Genomic DNA, 17,514 nt, shown 5'->3' on the forward strand with positions numbered 1-17,514 from the left:
ATTGGGGTGCATGTATCCTTTCAGACCATGTTTTTCTCTGGATATATGCCCAGGAGTAGGATAGCAGGGTCATATGACAACTCTATTTTTAGTTTTTTAAGGCCCCTGCATACTGCTTTCCATAGTGGTCGTACCAAAAGAATTTGGATTCTTTTATTTCTATTTCTTTCCTGGTTGCCATAGCTAGGACTTGCAAAACTATGTTGAATAAAAGTGGTGAGAATGGGCATCCTTGTCTTGTTCCTGATCTTAGAGGAAATGCTTTCAGCTTTTCACCATTGATATGATGCTAGTTGTATGTTTGTCGTATATGGCCTTTATTATGTTGAAGTAGGTTCCTTCTATGCCCACTTTCTGGAGAGTTTTTATCATAAATGGGTGTTGAATTTTGTCAAAAGATTTTTCTGCATCTATTGAGATCATCATATGGTTTTTATTCTTCAATTTGTTGATGTGGTGTATCACACTGATTGATTTGCATATATTGAAGAATACTTGCATCCCTGGGATAAATCCCACTTGATCATGGTGTATGATTCTTTTAATGTATTGATGGATTCGAATTTCTAGTAAAATACTAGCAATTGAGGATTTTTGTGTCTATGTTCATCAGTGATATTGGCCTGTAATTTTCTTTTTGAGGGGTATCTTTGTCTGGTTTTGGTATCAGGGTGATGGTAGCCACATAGAATGAGTTTGGGAAGTCTCCTTCCTCTGCAGTTCTTTGGAACAGTTTCAGAAAGATAGGTTTTAGCTCTTCTCTAAATGTTTGATAGAATTCTCCTGTGAAGCCATCAGGTCCTGGACTTTTGTTTCTTGGGAGTTTTAAAATTACAGTTTCAATTTCAGTGCTTGTGATTGGTCTGCTCATATTTTCTAATTCTTCCTGATTCAGTCTTGAGAGACTGTACCTTTCTAAGAATTTTTCCATTTCTTCCAGGTTGTCCATTTTATTGGTATACTGTTGCATATAGTAGTCTCTTATGATCCTTTGTATTTCTCTGGTGTCAGTTGTAACTTCTCCTTTTTCATTTCTAATTTTAGTGATTTGAGTAAATCACTAAATGAGTGATTTTTTTCCTTGATGAGTCTGGCTAAAGGTTTATCCTTGATGAGTCTGGCCAAAGGTTTTTCCTTGATGAGTCTGGCTAAAGGTTTATCAATTTTGTTTATCTTTTCAAGGAACCAGCTTTTAGTTTCATTGATCTTTGCTATTTTTTTCGTTTCTATTTCATTTATTTCTGCTCTGATCTTTATGATTTCTTTCCTTCTACTAACTTTCAGTTTTGTTCTTTGTCTAGTTGCTGTAGGTTTATGGTTAGGTTGTTATTTGAGATTTTTCTTGTTTCCTGAGGTAATATTGTATTGCTCTAAACTTTCCTCTTAGAACTGCTTTTGCTGTATCACATAGGTTTTGGATCATTGTGCTTTCATTTTCATTTGTCTCTAGGTATTTTTTGATTTCCTCTTTAATTTCTTCAGTGATCCATTTGTTGTTGAGTAACATATTGCTTAGCCTCCAAGCGTTTGTGGTTTTTATAGTTTTTTTCTTGTAGTTTATTTCTAATTTCATAGTGTTGTGGTCATAGAAGATACTTGATATGATTTCAATTTTCTTAAATTTACTGAGGCTCCCTTGTGGCCCAGGATGTGGTCAATCCTGGAGAATGTTCCATGTGCACTTGAGAAAAATGTGTATTCTTCTGCTTTTGGATGAAGTGCTCTATAAATATGAGTTAAGTCCATCTGATCTAATGTGTCATTTAAGGCCTTTGTTTCCTTGTTGATTTTCTGTCTGGATGATCTGTCCATTGACAAAAGTGGAGTGTTAAAAGTCCCCCACTAAGGGCTTCCCTGGTGATGCAGTGGTTGAGAGTCCGCCTGCCGATGCAGAGGACATGGGTTTGTGCCCCGGTCTGGGAGGATCCCACGTGCTGCGGAGCGGCTGGGCCCGTGAGCCATGGCCGCTGAGCCTGCGCGTCCGAAGCCTGTGCTCTGCAATGGGAGAGGCCACAGCACTGAGAGGACCGTGTACTGCAAAAAAAAAAAAGTAAAAAATAAAAAAGTCCCCCACTATTATTGTGTTACTGTCGATTTCTTCCTTTATGGCTGTTAACATTTGCCTTATGTATTGAGGTGCTCTTATGTTGGGTGCATATATGTTTAAAATTGTTATATCTTCTTCTTGGATTGATCCCTTGATTGTTACATAGTGTCCTTCTTTGTCTCTTATAACAGTCTTTATTTTTAAGTCTATTTTGTCTGATATGAGTATTGCTACTCCAGCTTTATTTTGATTTCCATTTGCATGGAATACCTTCTTCCATCCCCTCACTTTCAGTCTGTATGTGTCCCTAGGTCTGAGGTGGGTCTCTTGTAGACAGCATATATACGGGTCTTGTTTTCATATCCAGGCAGTCTACGTCTTTTGGTTGGTGCATTTAATCCATTTACAGTTAAGGTAATTACCTATATGTGTGCTCTTACTGCCATTTTCTTAATTGTTTTGGGTTTGTTGTTGTATGTATTTTTTCTTTTCTTCCTCTTTTTTTCTCTTGTGGTTTGATGACCATCTTTAATGTTGTGTTTGGGTTGCTTTTTCTTTTCTGTATGGTTATCTATTGTAGTTTTGGGGTTTGCTGTTCCCATGAGGTTCTGATATAGCAGTCTATGTATGTACAAGGATGTTTTAAGTTGCTAGTCTCTTTCCTGCCTAGAGGAGTTCCTTTAGCATTTGTTGCAAAGCTGGTCTGGTGGTGCTGAAATCACTTAGCTTTTGCTTGTCTGTAAAGCTTTTGATTTCTCCATCCAACCTGAGTGAGAGCCTTACTGAGTAGAGTACTCTTGGTTGTAGGTTCTTCCCTTTCATCACTTTAAATATATTGTGCCACTCCTTTCTGGCCTGCAGAGTTTCTGCTGAGAAATCAGCTGTTAACCTTATGGGAGTTCCCTTGTATGTTATTTGTCATTTTTTCCTTGCTGCTTTTAATGATTTTTCTTTGTCTTTAATTTTTGTCAGTTTGATTACTATGTGTCTTGGTGTGTTTCTCCTTGGGTTTATCCTGCCTGGGAGTCTCTGTGCTTCCTGGACTTGGGTGACTATTTCCTTTCCCATGTTAGGGAAATTTTTTAGTATAATCTCTTCAAATATTCTCTCAGGTTCTTTCTTTCTCTCTTCTCCATCTGGGTCCCCTATAATGTGAATGTTGGTGCGTTTGTTGTCCCAGAGGTCTCTTAGGCTGTCTTCATTTCTTTTCATTCTTTTTTCTTTATTCTGTTCTGTGGCAGTGATTTCCACCATTCTGTCTTCCAGGTCACTAATCCATTCTTCTGTCTCAGTTATTCTGCTATTGATTCCTTCTAGTGTATTTTTCAATTCAGTTATTGTATTGTTCATCTCTGTTTGTTTGTTCTTCAGTTCTTCTAGGTCTTTGTTAAACATTTCTTGCATCTCCTCGATTCTTTCCTCCATCCTTTTTCCAAGGTCCTGGATCATCTTCACTGTCATTATTCTGAATTCTTTTTCTGGAAGGTTGCCTATCTCCACTTCATTTAGTTGCTCTTCTGGGGTTTTATCTTGTTCCTTCATCTAGGACATAATCCTTTGCCTTTTCATTTTGTCTATCTTTCTGTGATTGTGGTTTTTGTTCTGCAGGTTGCAGGATTGTAGTTCTTCTTGCTTCTGCTGTCTGTCCTCTGGTGGATGAGGCTATCTAAGAGGCTTGTGCAAGCTTTGTGATGGAGGGACTGGTGGTAGGTAGAGCTCGGTGTTGTTCTGGTGGGCAGAGCTCAGTAAAACTTTAATCCATTTGTCTGATGAAGGGTGGGACTATGTTCTCTCCCTGCTGGTCGTTTGACCTGAGCTGACCCAGCACTGGAGCCTACAGGCTCTTTGGTGTGGCTAATGGTGGACTTTGGGAGGGCTCACACCAAGGAGTACTTCCCAGAACTTCTACTGCCAGTGTCCTTGTCCCCATGGGGAGCCACAGCCAACCCCTGCCTTTGTAGGAGACCCCCCCAACGCTAGCAGGTAGGTTGGTTCAGTCTCCTATGGAGTCACTGCTCCTTCCCCCCGGGGCCTGGTGTGTACAAGATTTTGTGTGCGCCCTCCAAGAGTGAAGTCTCTGTTTCCCCCAGTCCTGTTGAAGTTCTGCAGTCAAATCCTGCCTGACTTCAAAGTCCAATTCTCTGGGGATTCCGCCTCCCGTTGCCGGACCCCCAGGTTGGGAAGCCTGATGTGGGGCTCAGAACCTTCACTCCAGTGGGTGGACTTCTGTGGTATAATTGTTCTCTAGTTTGTGAGCTGCCCACGCAATGGTTATGGGATTTGATTTTATTGTGCTTGTGCCCCTCATATCATCTTATTGCGGCTTCTCCTTTGTCTTTGGTTATGGGGTATATTTTTTGGTGAGTTCCAGTGTTTTCCTGTAGATGATTGTTCAGCAATTACTTGTGATTCTGGTGCTCTCACAAGAAGGAGTGAGTGCACCTCCTTCTGCTCCACCATCTTGAACCAATCTCCTCCTTTTCATTTTTAAAATTCATTACAGAGATCTGAAATCATTCCAATTTCCTTCTAGGTCATTCAGATTAGAAATATGATTTCTAATAATTTAAATTGTAACAACATTCCAGTGCAAAACAGCTTAGAAATCCTTTGGCATGTATAATAATGGTGTTTACCTACAAGGTAAAGAAAACAGACATTAATTGATTGCCAAATATATACCAGGGCTTCTCACATTATTTTGTTAATACCCTACTGCCTACCTGACACCTTCACTTGGCTGGACAAGTGATGAGACATCTCCTGGTCTTCCCTCCCAAACCTGTTCTTCTCATCATCTTCCCCAACTCAGTTGACAGTAATTCCATTCTTCCAGGTACTCAAGCCAAAGATTTTGGAGTCACTCTTAACTCTCCTATATTTCCCATCTAACCTATCAATAAATCCTTTTGCTTTACTTTAAAATATATATATATATATATATATATATATATATATATATTTATTTATTTATTTATTTATTTGGCTGCGCTGGGTCTTAGTTGCAGCACGCGGGATCTTTATTGTGGCATGCGTGATCTTAGTTGAATCTTTAGTTGCCACATGCAGGCTTTTAGTCATGGCATGTGCGATCTAGTTTCCTGATGAGGGATCGAACCCAGGCCCCCTACATTGGGAGCATGGAGTCTTAACCACTGGACCACCAGGGAAGTCCCCTTTTGTTTTACTTTTAAACATATCTGGAATTAGACTATGTCTCAACATCTCTTCTCCCTGTTTCCAAGCCACCTGATTGTTGCAGTAGACTCCTAGCTGATTTTCTCCTTTGGCATGTGCTCTTCTTTTATCCCTGTAAATAGCTAAAGTAATACTTGTAAAACTAAAGACCGAGCATGTCAAGTTCCTCCTTCTTGCCAAGAGTACATGCAGTCACCTATAAAGCCCTGACATAATTTGCATCTTTTTACTAATCCCATCTACTTACATACTCTGCTCTAGCCACACTGGCCTCTTTGCTTAAGCTCTCAACTGAGAGCCTTTGCACTTGCTGTTCCCTCTGCCTAGAACACCCTTTCCCCTCATCTACTTCAGATCTTTACTCAAATATTTTTTTCCATAAGGGTTTTCCTGACCACTCTATTTAAAATGAAACATTTCCTCCCCTGGTCCCCCAGGCACACACACAGACACACAGACACACATATACATATACATAGTAATACCTACCCTCATTACCTGCTTTATTTTTCTTCACAGCACTTGTTAACTTCTGTTATAGTATATATCTTATTAATTCATTAGTTTTATTTATTTTCTGCATTAGAATAAATTCACTAAAGAAAGGCATTTTGGTTTTTCATTCACTGCTAATATCTTGTTATCTAGAACAATGTCTGGCACATAGCATGTACTCTGTAAATACTTATTAAATGAATGAATTTATTCTTACAACAATGCCAGGAGATGATTACTACACTTCACAGATGAGAAAAAAAATACCACCAAAACTACCACCAACAATAACAAAAAGACAAAAACAAAAACAGATGCAATGAGGTTAAAGAACTATTCAAATATTTTTTAAACATTAAACTTTAAAAAATGCCTATTAATAAGAGACAGTTTAAATAATTTATGGTATAATGAAATAATGGAATAATATGCAGCCATAAAAAATCATGAGGATAATCTTTATATTCTGATATGGAATGATCTCCAAGATGTGTTTTTAAGTAAGGTATAGAAGTATCATGTTATCCTTTGCTTCAAAATCAGGAAAAAATATACATTTGCTGGTATATGCATAGTCTAAATCTGGAAGTATACACAAGAAATATTGAATACTGCTGGAGATAAAAACTAGGTGACTAGGGATAGTTATAGGAGGGGTCTTGTCTCTCTATGATGATTTGTACTTTAAAAATTTTGAGCCATCTGAGTGTGATACATAGTCAAAAAGAAAATTAAACAGAAACTTAACTAAAATCAGAAACCTAGTAAGTGACAGACAGTGACATTTATATTCAGGACTGTCTAACTCAAAAGCCCACTTTCTTTCCACTAGCCCATATTGTCTCACAGAGAAATTTGGCAGAATCAATGCATTTAATTTTTCTACTTGGTTGAATTCTTGAAAATCATCTCTAATATATAGAAGGCAAAGAGATATTGACTTTTAGCAGGTCTTTCAATCGAGTGAATGTCAATGGTGTGAACCGCATAGAGAAGAGTTTGTATACCTTTCTTTCTGCTGAAATCATTTCTTTTCTCTGCTTTCTTAATCTGCTGAAATCATTTCTTTTCTTTCCACAGCTGCTGCCTGGCAACTCAAGAAAGCAGTGGTTTGATAACAAGCCCATTGTTGTGGTCATTCATCATACCTGTGACCATTATCCTCATCAGCAATGTTGTTATATTTATTGTCATTATAGTCAAAGTGCTGTGGAAGAATAATCAGAATCTGAAGAGGTAAGATTCCCAATGAATCAGAAGCTGGAAGGCATGGCTTATCTAGTACTAAATATAGCACAGGAATACATCCACAGCTCTAGAAGAGTTTTCAGATTTGGGGAAAATGGCAAGGATATGTGGTTTGCAGGACAGATTTTCTCTTAAACTTTGTCTCAGAAGGTGGATCTTCTCATCTTCCAACATCAAGACTACAATGTGAGTCTATTGCATTACCTAAGATACTTTTGTGCTGTATGAGCCCAGCTAAAAACCCAACCCAAAGACATCAAGAAAAAAATGTATCCCCCAATCCCAAATATTCATGAAATCAGATTTGAATAATTAAAAATATGAGAGGGTTGTGAGGAGATGCTGGTAACTGTATTTTCATTTTAGAAACTAGTAACTGTAGATTATATTTTACATGTGTTGCCTGAATCACATAATAGCTTTAAATTTTTTAAAATTTGTTGCAAACATATAAAAATTGGAATATTAGGCAACATTGGGCCCACATTCCCTGCAGATGGGGCATGTGCTCTCTGGTTTATCAGTTCCCATGTGGACTGCTTCTTTCCTCTCCGTAATTTTTCTGACCCCAATAAGCATTTTCATTGTCATCGCTAATATACAGAAAGAGCCTTCAGTTGGAGAGACAAAGAACAGAAGCTATTAAACACATACACACCCCTCACCTCCACATCCCACAGCATGAATTGGTTAGAACACAGTGCTAATGAGGCTGTGAATTCAGGCTTAATTCTACGAGACTCTTCTTAACCCAAGTAGACTTACTATAAATACATCTGTGAACTTTGTTGGTCACCATATAGATCCATTTTGAATGAACAAATGGGTGAAAACAGCCATCATTAGTGGGAATGTAATCTTTTTTTTTTTTTTTTTTTAATTTTTATTTATTTATTTATTTATTTATTTATTTTTTTTTTGCGGTAGGCGGGCCTCTCACTGTTGTGGCCTCTCCCCTTGCAGAGCACAGGCTCCGGATGCGCAGGCTCAGCAGCCATGGCTCACGGGCCTAGCCGCTCTGCGGCATGTGGGATCTTCCCAGACCGGGGCACGAACCCGTGTCCCCTGCATCGGCAGGCGGACTCTCAACCACTGCGCCACCAGGGAAGCCCGGGAATGTAATCTTAAACATGTACTTTACCAATCAAGAGTATCATCTTTCCTATATGGATGATAACCCATATTGAGGGGAAATGTGGAGAAAAGACTATCACTGATAATCATTCAAACCTATGTTTTCTTAACAATGCAGAAAAACCTTGGTGAAGTCTTGTTAGCCTAATGGTAAATTAAGTTATATTTCTTTTATACAAAGCAATATCATTTTGACCACAGACATCAAACAAATTTGTAATGTTTCAAAATTTTTACTGGTAGCTCATGGTTCTTAAATTAGCTTAGTTACAGTGAAGAGCAGGTTACAATTTAATTGTTTAACAAATTATCTTCTATGTATCAGTTAGCTTTTGCTGTATAACAAATTACCCTCAAATTCAATGGCTTAGAATGATAAATATTTATTACTTGTCATAAGTTTGAGTGTTGATCATGTAGTTGTTTTGGTTTGGGCTGGCTTGAATGCTGGTAGATAGCAGGATGAATCACTTTCAGGTCTGATGGTTGGTGGTTGGTTGGTATTGAGTGGGAACTGCTCATTTGGGAAAGCTCATTTCTGCTGCATGTGGTCTCTCTCTTAACATAGTACTCTCAGGGTTCCAAAGAGCAATAAGAAAAAACACTCTCTGATGAGTGGAATGCTTTCAAGCCTTTGTTTGTGGAACAAATGCTAATGTCCCTCTGGTCAAAGTAAGTCATATGGCCAAGCTCAGGTTCCAGGGATATAGACTTAGCATGACAGGGAAGAAGGTCACTCTGCACTTTAATAACTTTTCATTCTGATATCAACTTATGGCATGGGACGGTCCCAGATGCCCAAAAAAGGAATTACTGATCCAGTAGTTATAATTGCTAACATCAAATTCAGTTCCAAAGAAAAAGTTAATTCTATGTGAAATTTGCCTGCAGTAGTGTTTCAGGAACTGTTTATGCCTGAGATTTTAAGCAGATATCACTGTCTTCGTCCCTTCCTTCCTTCCTCTCTTCCTCTCTTTCTCTCTTTTATTCAGAGTGACATAGGTTTTTCCACCTGAGGCATAATAATGTTTAATGAACAGTGTATATGTGCAGCTGAATACATATTTTCAGTAGGAGGGTAACAATGATATTAATAAGTAAAAACCTGAATGAACCATATTTCCTTTCTTGTTTTCTCTTACTTAGCACAAAGAAGTTTTCAATCCTAAAGAAGTTTCTTAGCACGTTATCTGTTGCAGTCGTTTTTGGAGTTACCTGGATTCTGGCATACTTAATGCTAACTGATAATGATGGCGTCAGGGTCACCTTCAGCTACTTATTCTGCCTTTTCAACACTACTCAGGTATGGTGTGGATTAGTCTGAAAGTAGCAGACTATGGAGAGGCAGAGATGATATCACCTGGACCAAAGTTTTCTTACCTTAAAACTCCCTGAAGGTCATTGCTTAGTTAATTTTGGGTGACTTTTTTTTTTTTTTTTTTTTTTGCGGTACGCGGGCCTCTCACTGTTGTGGGCTCTCCCGCTGTGGAGCACAGGCTCCGGACGCCCAGGCTCAGCGGCCATGGCTCATGGGCCCAGCTGCTCCGCGGCATATGGGATCTTCCCGGACCGGGGCATGAGCCCATGTCCCCTGCATCGGCAGGCGGACTCTCAACCACTGCGCCACCAGGGAAGCCCCTGGGTGACTCTATTTTTAATACACTTTGAGGAAAGGGGAAGAAAAACTTTTTTATGACTTACCTACTATATCCTTTCCTGGACTGGAGTTCATGGAACATAATTGCAATGGGGTTGGCCAATGTTAGTCCCTCTTCTCTGAGCAGAGGAGGTTTTGTTTAGCAGCTAGCTTGGGAGGCACTTCCTTTGCCTTTCTGCCATGCAGCAGGTTCACAGAGCCTCACCGTGGTTATATGGTCAGTGTTACAGTGATCCGTGCAGCTTGGACCCTGTGGGGTTGGCTTAATTTCTTTTTTCTGTCTTTTTTGAAATTTTATGATTATCTTATTTTTTTTTTTTTTGTGGTACGCGGGCCTCTCACTGTCGCGGCCTCCCCCTCTGCGGAGCACAGGCTCCGGACGCGCAGGCTCAGCCGCCATGGCCCACAGGCCCAGCCGCTCCGCGGCACGTGGGATCCTCCCGGACCGGGGCACGAACCTGCGTCCCCTGCATCGGCAGGCGGACTCTCAACCACTGCGCCACCAGGGAAGCCCTGATTATCTTATTTTTTAAAAAACTTTATTGAGGAATAATTGGGAATAATTGCCAACTATTACTGTATATTTTAAAATGTACAACTTGATGATTTGATACACATATACATATAGAATGATCAAAATAACACATCCATCACTTTACATAGTTAATTATTATTATTATTTTTAAAGTATAGTGGAAATATAGTTGATTTACAATGTTGTGTTAGTTTCTGGTGTACAGCAAAGTGATTCCGTTTTATATATATATATATATATATATATATATATATATATATTTATATATACTTTTTCACATGCTTTTCGATTACAGGTTATTACAAGATATTGAGCATAGTTCCCTGTGCTATAAAGTAGGTCCTTGCTGGTTACCTTTTTTTTTTTTCTTTTTTTTGGGGCTGCATTGCGTCTTTGTTGCTGCATGCGGGCTTCCTCTAGTTGTGGAGAGCAGGGGCTACTCTTCGTTGCGGTGCGTGGGCTTCTCATTGTGGTGGCTTCTCTTGTTGCAGAGCATGGGCTCTAGGCACACGGGCTTCAGTAGCTGTGGCTCCTGGGCTTAGTTGCTCCATGGAATGTGTGGTCTTCCTGGACCAGGGATCGAACCCATGTCCCCTGCATTGGCAGGTGGATTCTTAACCACTGCACCACCAGGGAAGTCCCTGGTTACCTATTTTTTATATGGTAGTGTGTACATGTTAACCCCAAACAATTAATTTATCTCCCCCCATCCTGTTATCCCCTTTGGTAACTATAGGTTTGTTTTCTATGTCTGTGGGTCTATTTATGTGCTGTAAATAAGTTCATTTGTATTATTTTTAAAGACATTGTTAAATTTTTTTGTGTGTATGGTAAGAATGCTTAACTACTCAGCAATTTTTAAGTACATGATACCATATTATCAACTATAGTTACCATGTTGTACATTGGGTTCTTATTCTTCTTATAGTTGAAAATTTTGTACTCTTTGACCTATACTACCCCATTTACCTCTCCCCCCAGCCCCTGGCAACCACCATTCTATTTTCTGTTTCTATGAAATTGGCTTTAAAAAAATTCCACATGTAACTGATACCACATGTGTTTGTCATTCTTATCTGGCTTATAGCAATTAGCGTAATGCCCTCCAGGCTCATCTATGTTGTCACAAATGGCAGGATTTCCTTCTTTTTTATGGCTGAATAATATTCCATTGCATGTATCTACCATGCATTTTCTTTATACATTCATTCGTCAAAGGACATTAAGGTTGTTTTCATAACTTAGCTATTGTGAATAAAGCTGCAGTGAACATGGGTGTGCAGTTTTCCCTTCAAGATAATGATTTCAACATTTAGGATAGTTTTTTCAAATTTTAGGATAGATGTTTCTGTGAAAAATACCATTGGAATTTTGGTAGGATTGCATTGACTTTTTAGATTACTTTGGGTAGTATGGAAATTTTCATAACATTAATTTTTCCAATCGAAGAACACAGATACCTTTCCATTGATTTATGTCTTCTTCAGGCTTTTTCATCAGTGTCATAGCTTTCAGTGTATAGATTTTTCCTTGGTTAAACTTATTTCTAAGTATTTCATTGATTTTTATACTATTGTAAGTGGGATTGATTTCTTAATTTATTTTTCAGGTAGTTTGTTGTTAGTGTATAGAAATGCAAATGATTTATTTTTCTTTTTTTTAAAATCTTGGTTGGAGTATAATTGTTCTACAATGGTGTGTTAGTTTCTGCTTTATAACAAAGTGCATCAGCCATACATATATATTCATATATCCCCATATCTCCTCCCTCTCACGTCTCCCTCCCACCCTCCCTATCCCACCCCTCTAGGTGGTCACAAAGCACCGAGCTGATCTCCCTGTGCTATGTAAAATGTATCTATTTTACATTTGGTAGTGTAAATATATCCATGCAACTCTCTCACTTCGCCCCAGCTTACCCTTCCCCCTCCCCATGTCCTCAAGTCTATTCTCTACATCTGCGTCTTTATTCCTGTCGTGCCGCTAGGTTCTTCAGAACCTTTTTTTTTTTTTTGAGATTCCATAGATATGTGTTAGCACATGGTATTTGTTTTTCTCTTTCTGACTTACTTCACTCTGTATGACAGACTCTAGGTCCATCCACCTCACTACAAATAACTCAATTTCATTTCTTTTTATGGCTGAGTAATATTTCATTGTATATATATGCCACATCTTCTTTATCCATTTATCTGTCGATGGACACTTAGGTTGCTTGCATGTCCTAGCTATTGTAAATAGAGCTGCAATGAACATTGTGGTACATGACTCTTTTTGAATTATGGTTTTCTTAGGGTACGTGCCCAGTGGTAGGATTGCTGGGTCGTATGGTAGTTCTATTTTTAGTTTTTTAAGGAACCTCCATACTGTTCTCCATAGTGGCTGTATCAATTTATATTCCCACCAACAGTGCAAGAGTGTTCCTTTTTCTCCACACCCTCTCCAGCATTTATTGTTTGTAGATATTTTTATGATGGCCATTCTGACTGGTGTGAGGTGATACCTCATTGTAGTTTTGATTTGCATTAATCTAATGATTAGTGATGTTGAGCATCCTTTCATGTGTTTGTTGGCAATCTGTATATCTTCTTTGGAGAAATGTCTACTTAGATCTTCTGCCCATTTGTGGATTGAGTTGTTTGTATTTTTGATATTGAGCTACATGAGCAGCTTATAAATTTTGGAGATTAATCCTTTGTCAGCTGCTTCATTTGCAAATAATTTCTCCCATTCTGAGGGTTGTCTTTTTGTCTTGTTTTTCATTTCCTTTGCTGTGCAGAAGCTTTTAAGTTTTCATTAGGTCCCATTTGTTTATTTTTGTTTTTATTTCCAATTCTCTAGGAGGTGGGTCAAAAAGGATCTTGCTGTGATTTATGTCATAGAGCGTTCTGCCTATGTTTTCCTCTAAGAGTTTTATAGTGTCTGGCCTTAAATTTAGGTCTTTAATCCATTTTGAGTTTATTTTTGTGTATGGTGTTAGGGAGTGTTCTAAATTCATTCTTTTGCATGTAGCTGTCCAGTTTTCCCAGCACCACTTATTGAAGAGGCTGTTCTTTCTCCACTGTACATTCCTGCCTCCTTTTTGAAAGATAAGGTGACCATATGTGCGTGGGTTTATCTCTGGGCTTTCTGTCCTGTTCCATTGATCTATAGTTCTGTTTTTGAGCCAGTACCATACTGTCTTGATTACTGTAGCTTTGTAGTATAGTCTGAAGTCAGGGAGCCTGATTCCTCCAACTCTGTTTCTCGTTCTCAAGATTGCTTTGGCTATTCGCGGTCTTTTGTGTTTCCATACAAATGGTGAAATTTTTTGTTCTAGTTCTGTGAAAAATGCCAGTGGTAGTTTGATAGGGATTGCATTGAATCTGTAGATTGCTTTGGGTAGTAGAGTCATTTTCACAGTGTTGATTCTTCCAATGCAAAAATCTGGTATATCTCTCCATCTGTTCATAGCATCTTTAATTTCTTTCATCAGTGTCTTATAGTTTTCTGCATTCGGGTCTTTTGTCTCTTTAGGTAGGTTTATTCCTATGTATTTTATTCTTTTTTGCAATGGTAAATGAGAGTGTTTCCTTAATTTCTCTTTCAGATTTTTCATCATTAGTGTATAGGGATGCAAGAGATTTCTGTGCATTAATTTTGTATCCTGCTACTTTACCAAATTCATTGATCAGCTCTAGTAGATTTCTGGTAGCATCTTTAGGATTCTCTGTGTATAGTATCATGTCATCTGCAAACAGTGACAGCTTTACTTCTTCTTTTCCAATTTGGATTCCTTTTATTTATTTTTTCTTCTCTGATTTCTGTGGCTAAAACTTCCAAAATTATGTTGAATAATAGTGGTGAGAGTGGACAACCTTGTGTTGTTCCTGATCTTAGATGAAATGGTTTCAGTTTTTCACCATTGAGAATGGTGTTGGCTGTGGGTTTGTCATATATGGCCTTTAGTATGTGGAGGTAAGTCCCCTCTATGCTTACTGTCTAGAGGGTTTTTATCATAAATGGGTGTTGAATTTTGCTGAAAGCTTTTTCTGCTTGTATTGAGATGATCATATGGTTTTTCTCCTTCAGTTTGTTGATATGGTGTATCACATTGATTGATTTGCGTATATTGAAGAATCCTTGCATTCCTGGGATAAACCCCACTTGATCATGGTGTATGATCCTTTTAATGTGCTGCTGGATTCTGTTTGCTAGTATTTTGTTGAGGATTTTTGCACCCATGTTCATCAGTGATATTGGCTGGTAGTTTTCGACTTTTGTGGCATCTCGGTCTAGTTTTGGTATCAGGGTGATGGAGGCCTCATGGAAGGAGTTTGGGAGTGTTCCTCCCTCTGCTATATTTTGGAAGAGCTTGAGAAGGATATGTGTTAGCTCTTCTCTAATGTTTATAGAATTCACCTGTGAAGTCATCTGGTCCTGGGTTTTTGTTTGTTGGAAGATTTTTAATCAGAGTCTCAATTTCAGTGCTTGTGATTGGTCTGTTTACATTTTCTATTTCTTCCTGGTTCAGTCTCAGAAGGTTTTGCTTTTCTAAGAATTTGTCCATTTTTTCCAGGTTGTCCATTTTATTAGCATATAGTTGCTTGTAGTAATCTCTCATGATCCTTTGTATTTCTGCAGTGTCAGTTGTTACTTCTCCTTTTTCATTTCTAATTCTGTTGATTTGAGTCTTCTTCCTTTTTTCTTGGTGAGTCTGCCTAATGGTTTATCAATTTTGTTTATCTTCTCGAAGAACCAGCTTTTAGTTTTATTGATCTTTGCTATTGTTTCCTTCATTTATTTCTGATCTGATCTTTATGATTTCTTTCCTTCTGCTAACTATGGGTTTTTTTGTTCTTCTTTCTCTAATTGCTTTTGGTGTGAGGTTAGGTTTTTTATTTGAGATGTTCCTTGTCTCTTGAGGTAGCATTGTATTGCTATAAACTTGTCTCTGAGAACTGCTTTTGCTGCATCCCATAGGCTTTGTGTCATCGTGTTTTCATTGTCATTTTTTCTAGGTATTTTTTGATTTCCTCTTTGAGTTCTTCTGTGATCTCTTGGTTATTTAGTAGTGTATTGTTTAGCCTCCATGTGTTTGTAGTTTTTGCAGATTTTTTCCTGTAATTGATATCTAGTTTCATAGTGTTATGGTCGGAAACGATACTTGATACAATTTCAGTTTTCTTTAATTTACCAGGGCTTGATTTGTGACCCAAGATATGATTTATCCTGGAGAATGTTCTATGAGCAGTTGAGCAGAACGTGTATTCTGTTGTTTTTGGATGGAATGTCCTATAAGTATCAATTCAGTCCATCTTGTTTAATGTATCATTTAAAGCTTGTGTTTCCTTATTTATTTTCATTTTGGATGATCTGTCCATTGGTGAAAGTGGACAGATTAAAGTCCACTATGTTAAAGTCCCCTACTGTGATTGTATTACTGTCGATTTCCCCTTTTATGGCTGTTAGCATTTTCCTAATGTATTGAGGTGCTCCTGTGTTGGGTGCATAATTATTTACAAGTGTTATATCTCCTTCTTGGATTCATCCCTTGATCCTTATGTAGTGTCCTTCTTTGTTTCTTGTAATAGTCTTTATTTTAAAGTCTATTTTTTCTGATATGAGTATTGCTACTCCAGCTTTCTTTTGATTTCCATTTGCATGGAATATGTTCTTCCATCCCCTCACTTTCAATTTGTATGTGTCCCTTGGTCTGAAGTGTGTCTCTTGTAGACAGCATATATATCGGTCTTCTGTTTGTATCCATTTAGCCTGTCTGTTTCTTTTGGTTGGAGCATTTAATCCATTTACATTTAAGGCAGTTATCGATATGTATGTTGCTCTTACCATTTTCTTAATTGTTTTGGGTTTGTTATTGTACGGCTTTTCCTTCTCTTGTGTTTCCAACCTAGAGAAGTTCCTTTGGCATTTATTATAAAGCTGGCTTGGTGGTGCTGAATTCTCTTAGCTTTTGCTCGTCTGTAAAGGTTTTAATTTCTTCATCTTATCTGAATGAGATCCTTTCTGGGTAGAGTAATCTTGGTTGTAGGTTTTTCCCTTTCATCACTTTAAATATGTCCTGCCACTCCCTTCTAGCTTGCAGAGTTTTGCTGAGAAATCAGCTGTTAACCTTATGGGGATTTCCTTGTATGCTATTTGTTGTTTTTCCCTTGCTGCCTTTAATATTTTACTTTGTATTTAATTTTTGATAGTTTGATTAATATGTGTTTTGATGTGTTTCTCCTTGGATTTATCCTGTATGGGACTCTCTGTGCTTCCTGGACTTGACTGACTATTTCCTTTCCCATATTAGGGAAGTTTTCAACTATAATCTCTTCAAATATTTTCTCAGTCCCTTTCTTTTTCTCTTCTTCTTCTAGGACCCCTGTAATTCGAATGTTTGTGTGTTTAATATTGTCCCAGAGGTCTCTGAGACTGTCCTCTATTCTTTTCATTCTTTTTTCTTTCTTCTGCTCTGCAGTAGTTATTTCCACTGTTTTATCTTCCAGGTCACTTATCTGTTCTTCTGCCTCAGTTATTCTGCTATTGATTCCTTCTAGAGAATTTTTAATTTCATTTATTGTGTTGTTCAGCATTGTTTGTTTGCTCTTTAGTTCTTTTAGGTCCTTGTTAAACGTTTCTTGTTCTCCATTCGATTTCCAAGATTTTGGATCATCTTTACTATCATTACTCTGATTCTTTTTCAGGTAGACAGCGTATTTCCTCTTTTTTTGTTTGGTCTGGTGGGTTTTTACCTTGCTCCTTTATTTTCTGTGTGTTTCTCTGTCTTCTCCTTTTGCTTAGCTTACTATTGGGTCTTTTTTGCAGCCCGCAAGTTCACAGTTACCGTTGTTTTTGGTGTCTGCCCCCAGTGGTGAAGTTTGGTTCAGTGGGTTGTGTAGGCTTCCTGGTGGTGGGGACTAGTGCCTGTGTTCCAATGTATGAGGCTGGATCTTGTCTTTCTGGTGGGCAGGACCACGTCTTGTGTTGTATTTTGGGGTGTCTGTGACCTTATTATGATTTTAGGCAGCCTCTCTGTTAATGGGTGGGGTTGTGTTTCTGTCCTGCTATTTGTTTGTCATAGGGTTTCCAGCACTGTATCTTGCTGGTCATTGAGTGGAGCTGAGTCTTAACATTGAGATGGAGATGTCTGCGAGAGCTTTCACCATTTGATATTACCTCGAGCTAGGAGGTCTCTTGTAGACCAATGTCCTGAAC

The 17,514-nt window shown here is 38.3% G+C and overlaps 1 protein-coding gene across 1 annotated transcript in view; it reads left to right on the forward strand.

Moving 5' to 3' along the window:
* Window positions 1-17,514, forward strand: part of ADGRG7 (adhesion G protein-coupled receptor G7) — a gene marked incomplete at both ends in the record, with an annotated part of 78,575 nt that overhangs the window by 42,377 nt on the left and 18,684 nt on the right. The window contains 2 exon segments of the mRNA XM_081235331.1: window positions 6,821-6,976; window positions 9,269-9,425. Coding sequence (XP_081091457.1) covers window positions 6,821-6,976; window positions 9,269-9,425 — 313 coding nt within the window.

The sequence above is a fragment of the Mesoplodon bidens genome (genome assembly GCF_964165515.1).
Source record: "Mesoplodon bidens genome assembly, chromosome: 5".
Classification (NCBI taxonomy): Eukaryota; Metazoa; Chordata; class Mammalia; order Artiodactyla; family Ziphiidae; genus Mesoplodon; species Mesoplodon bidens.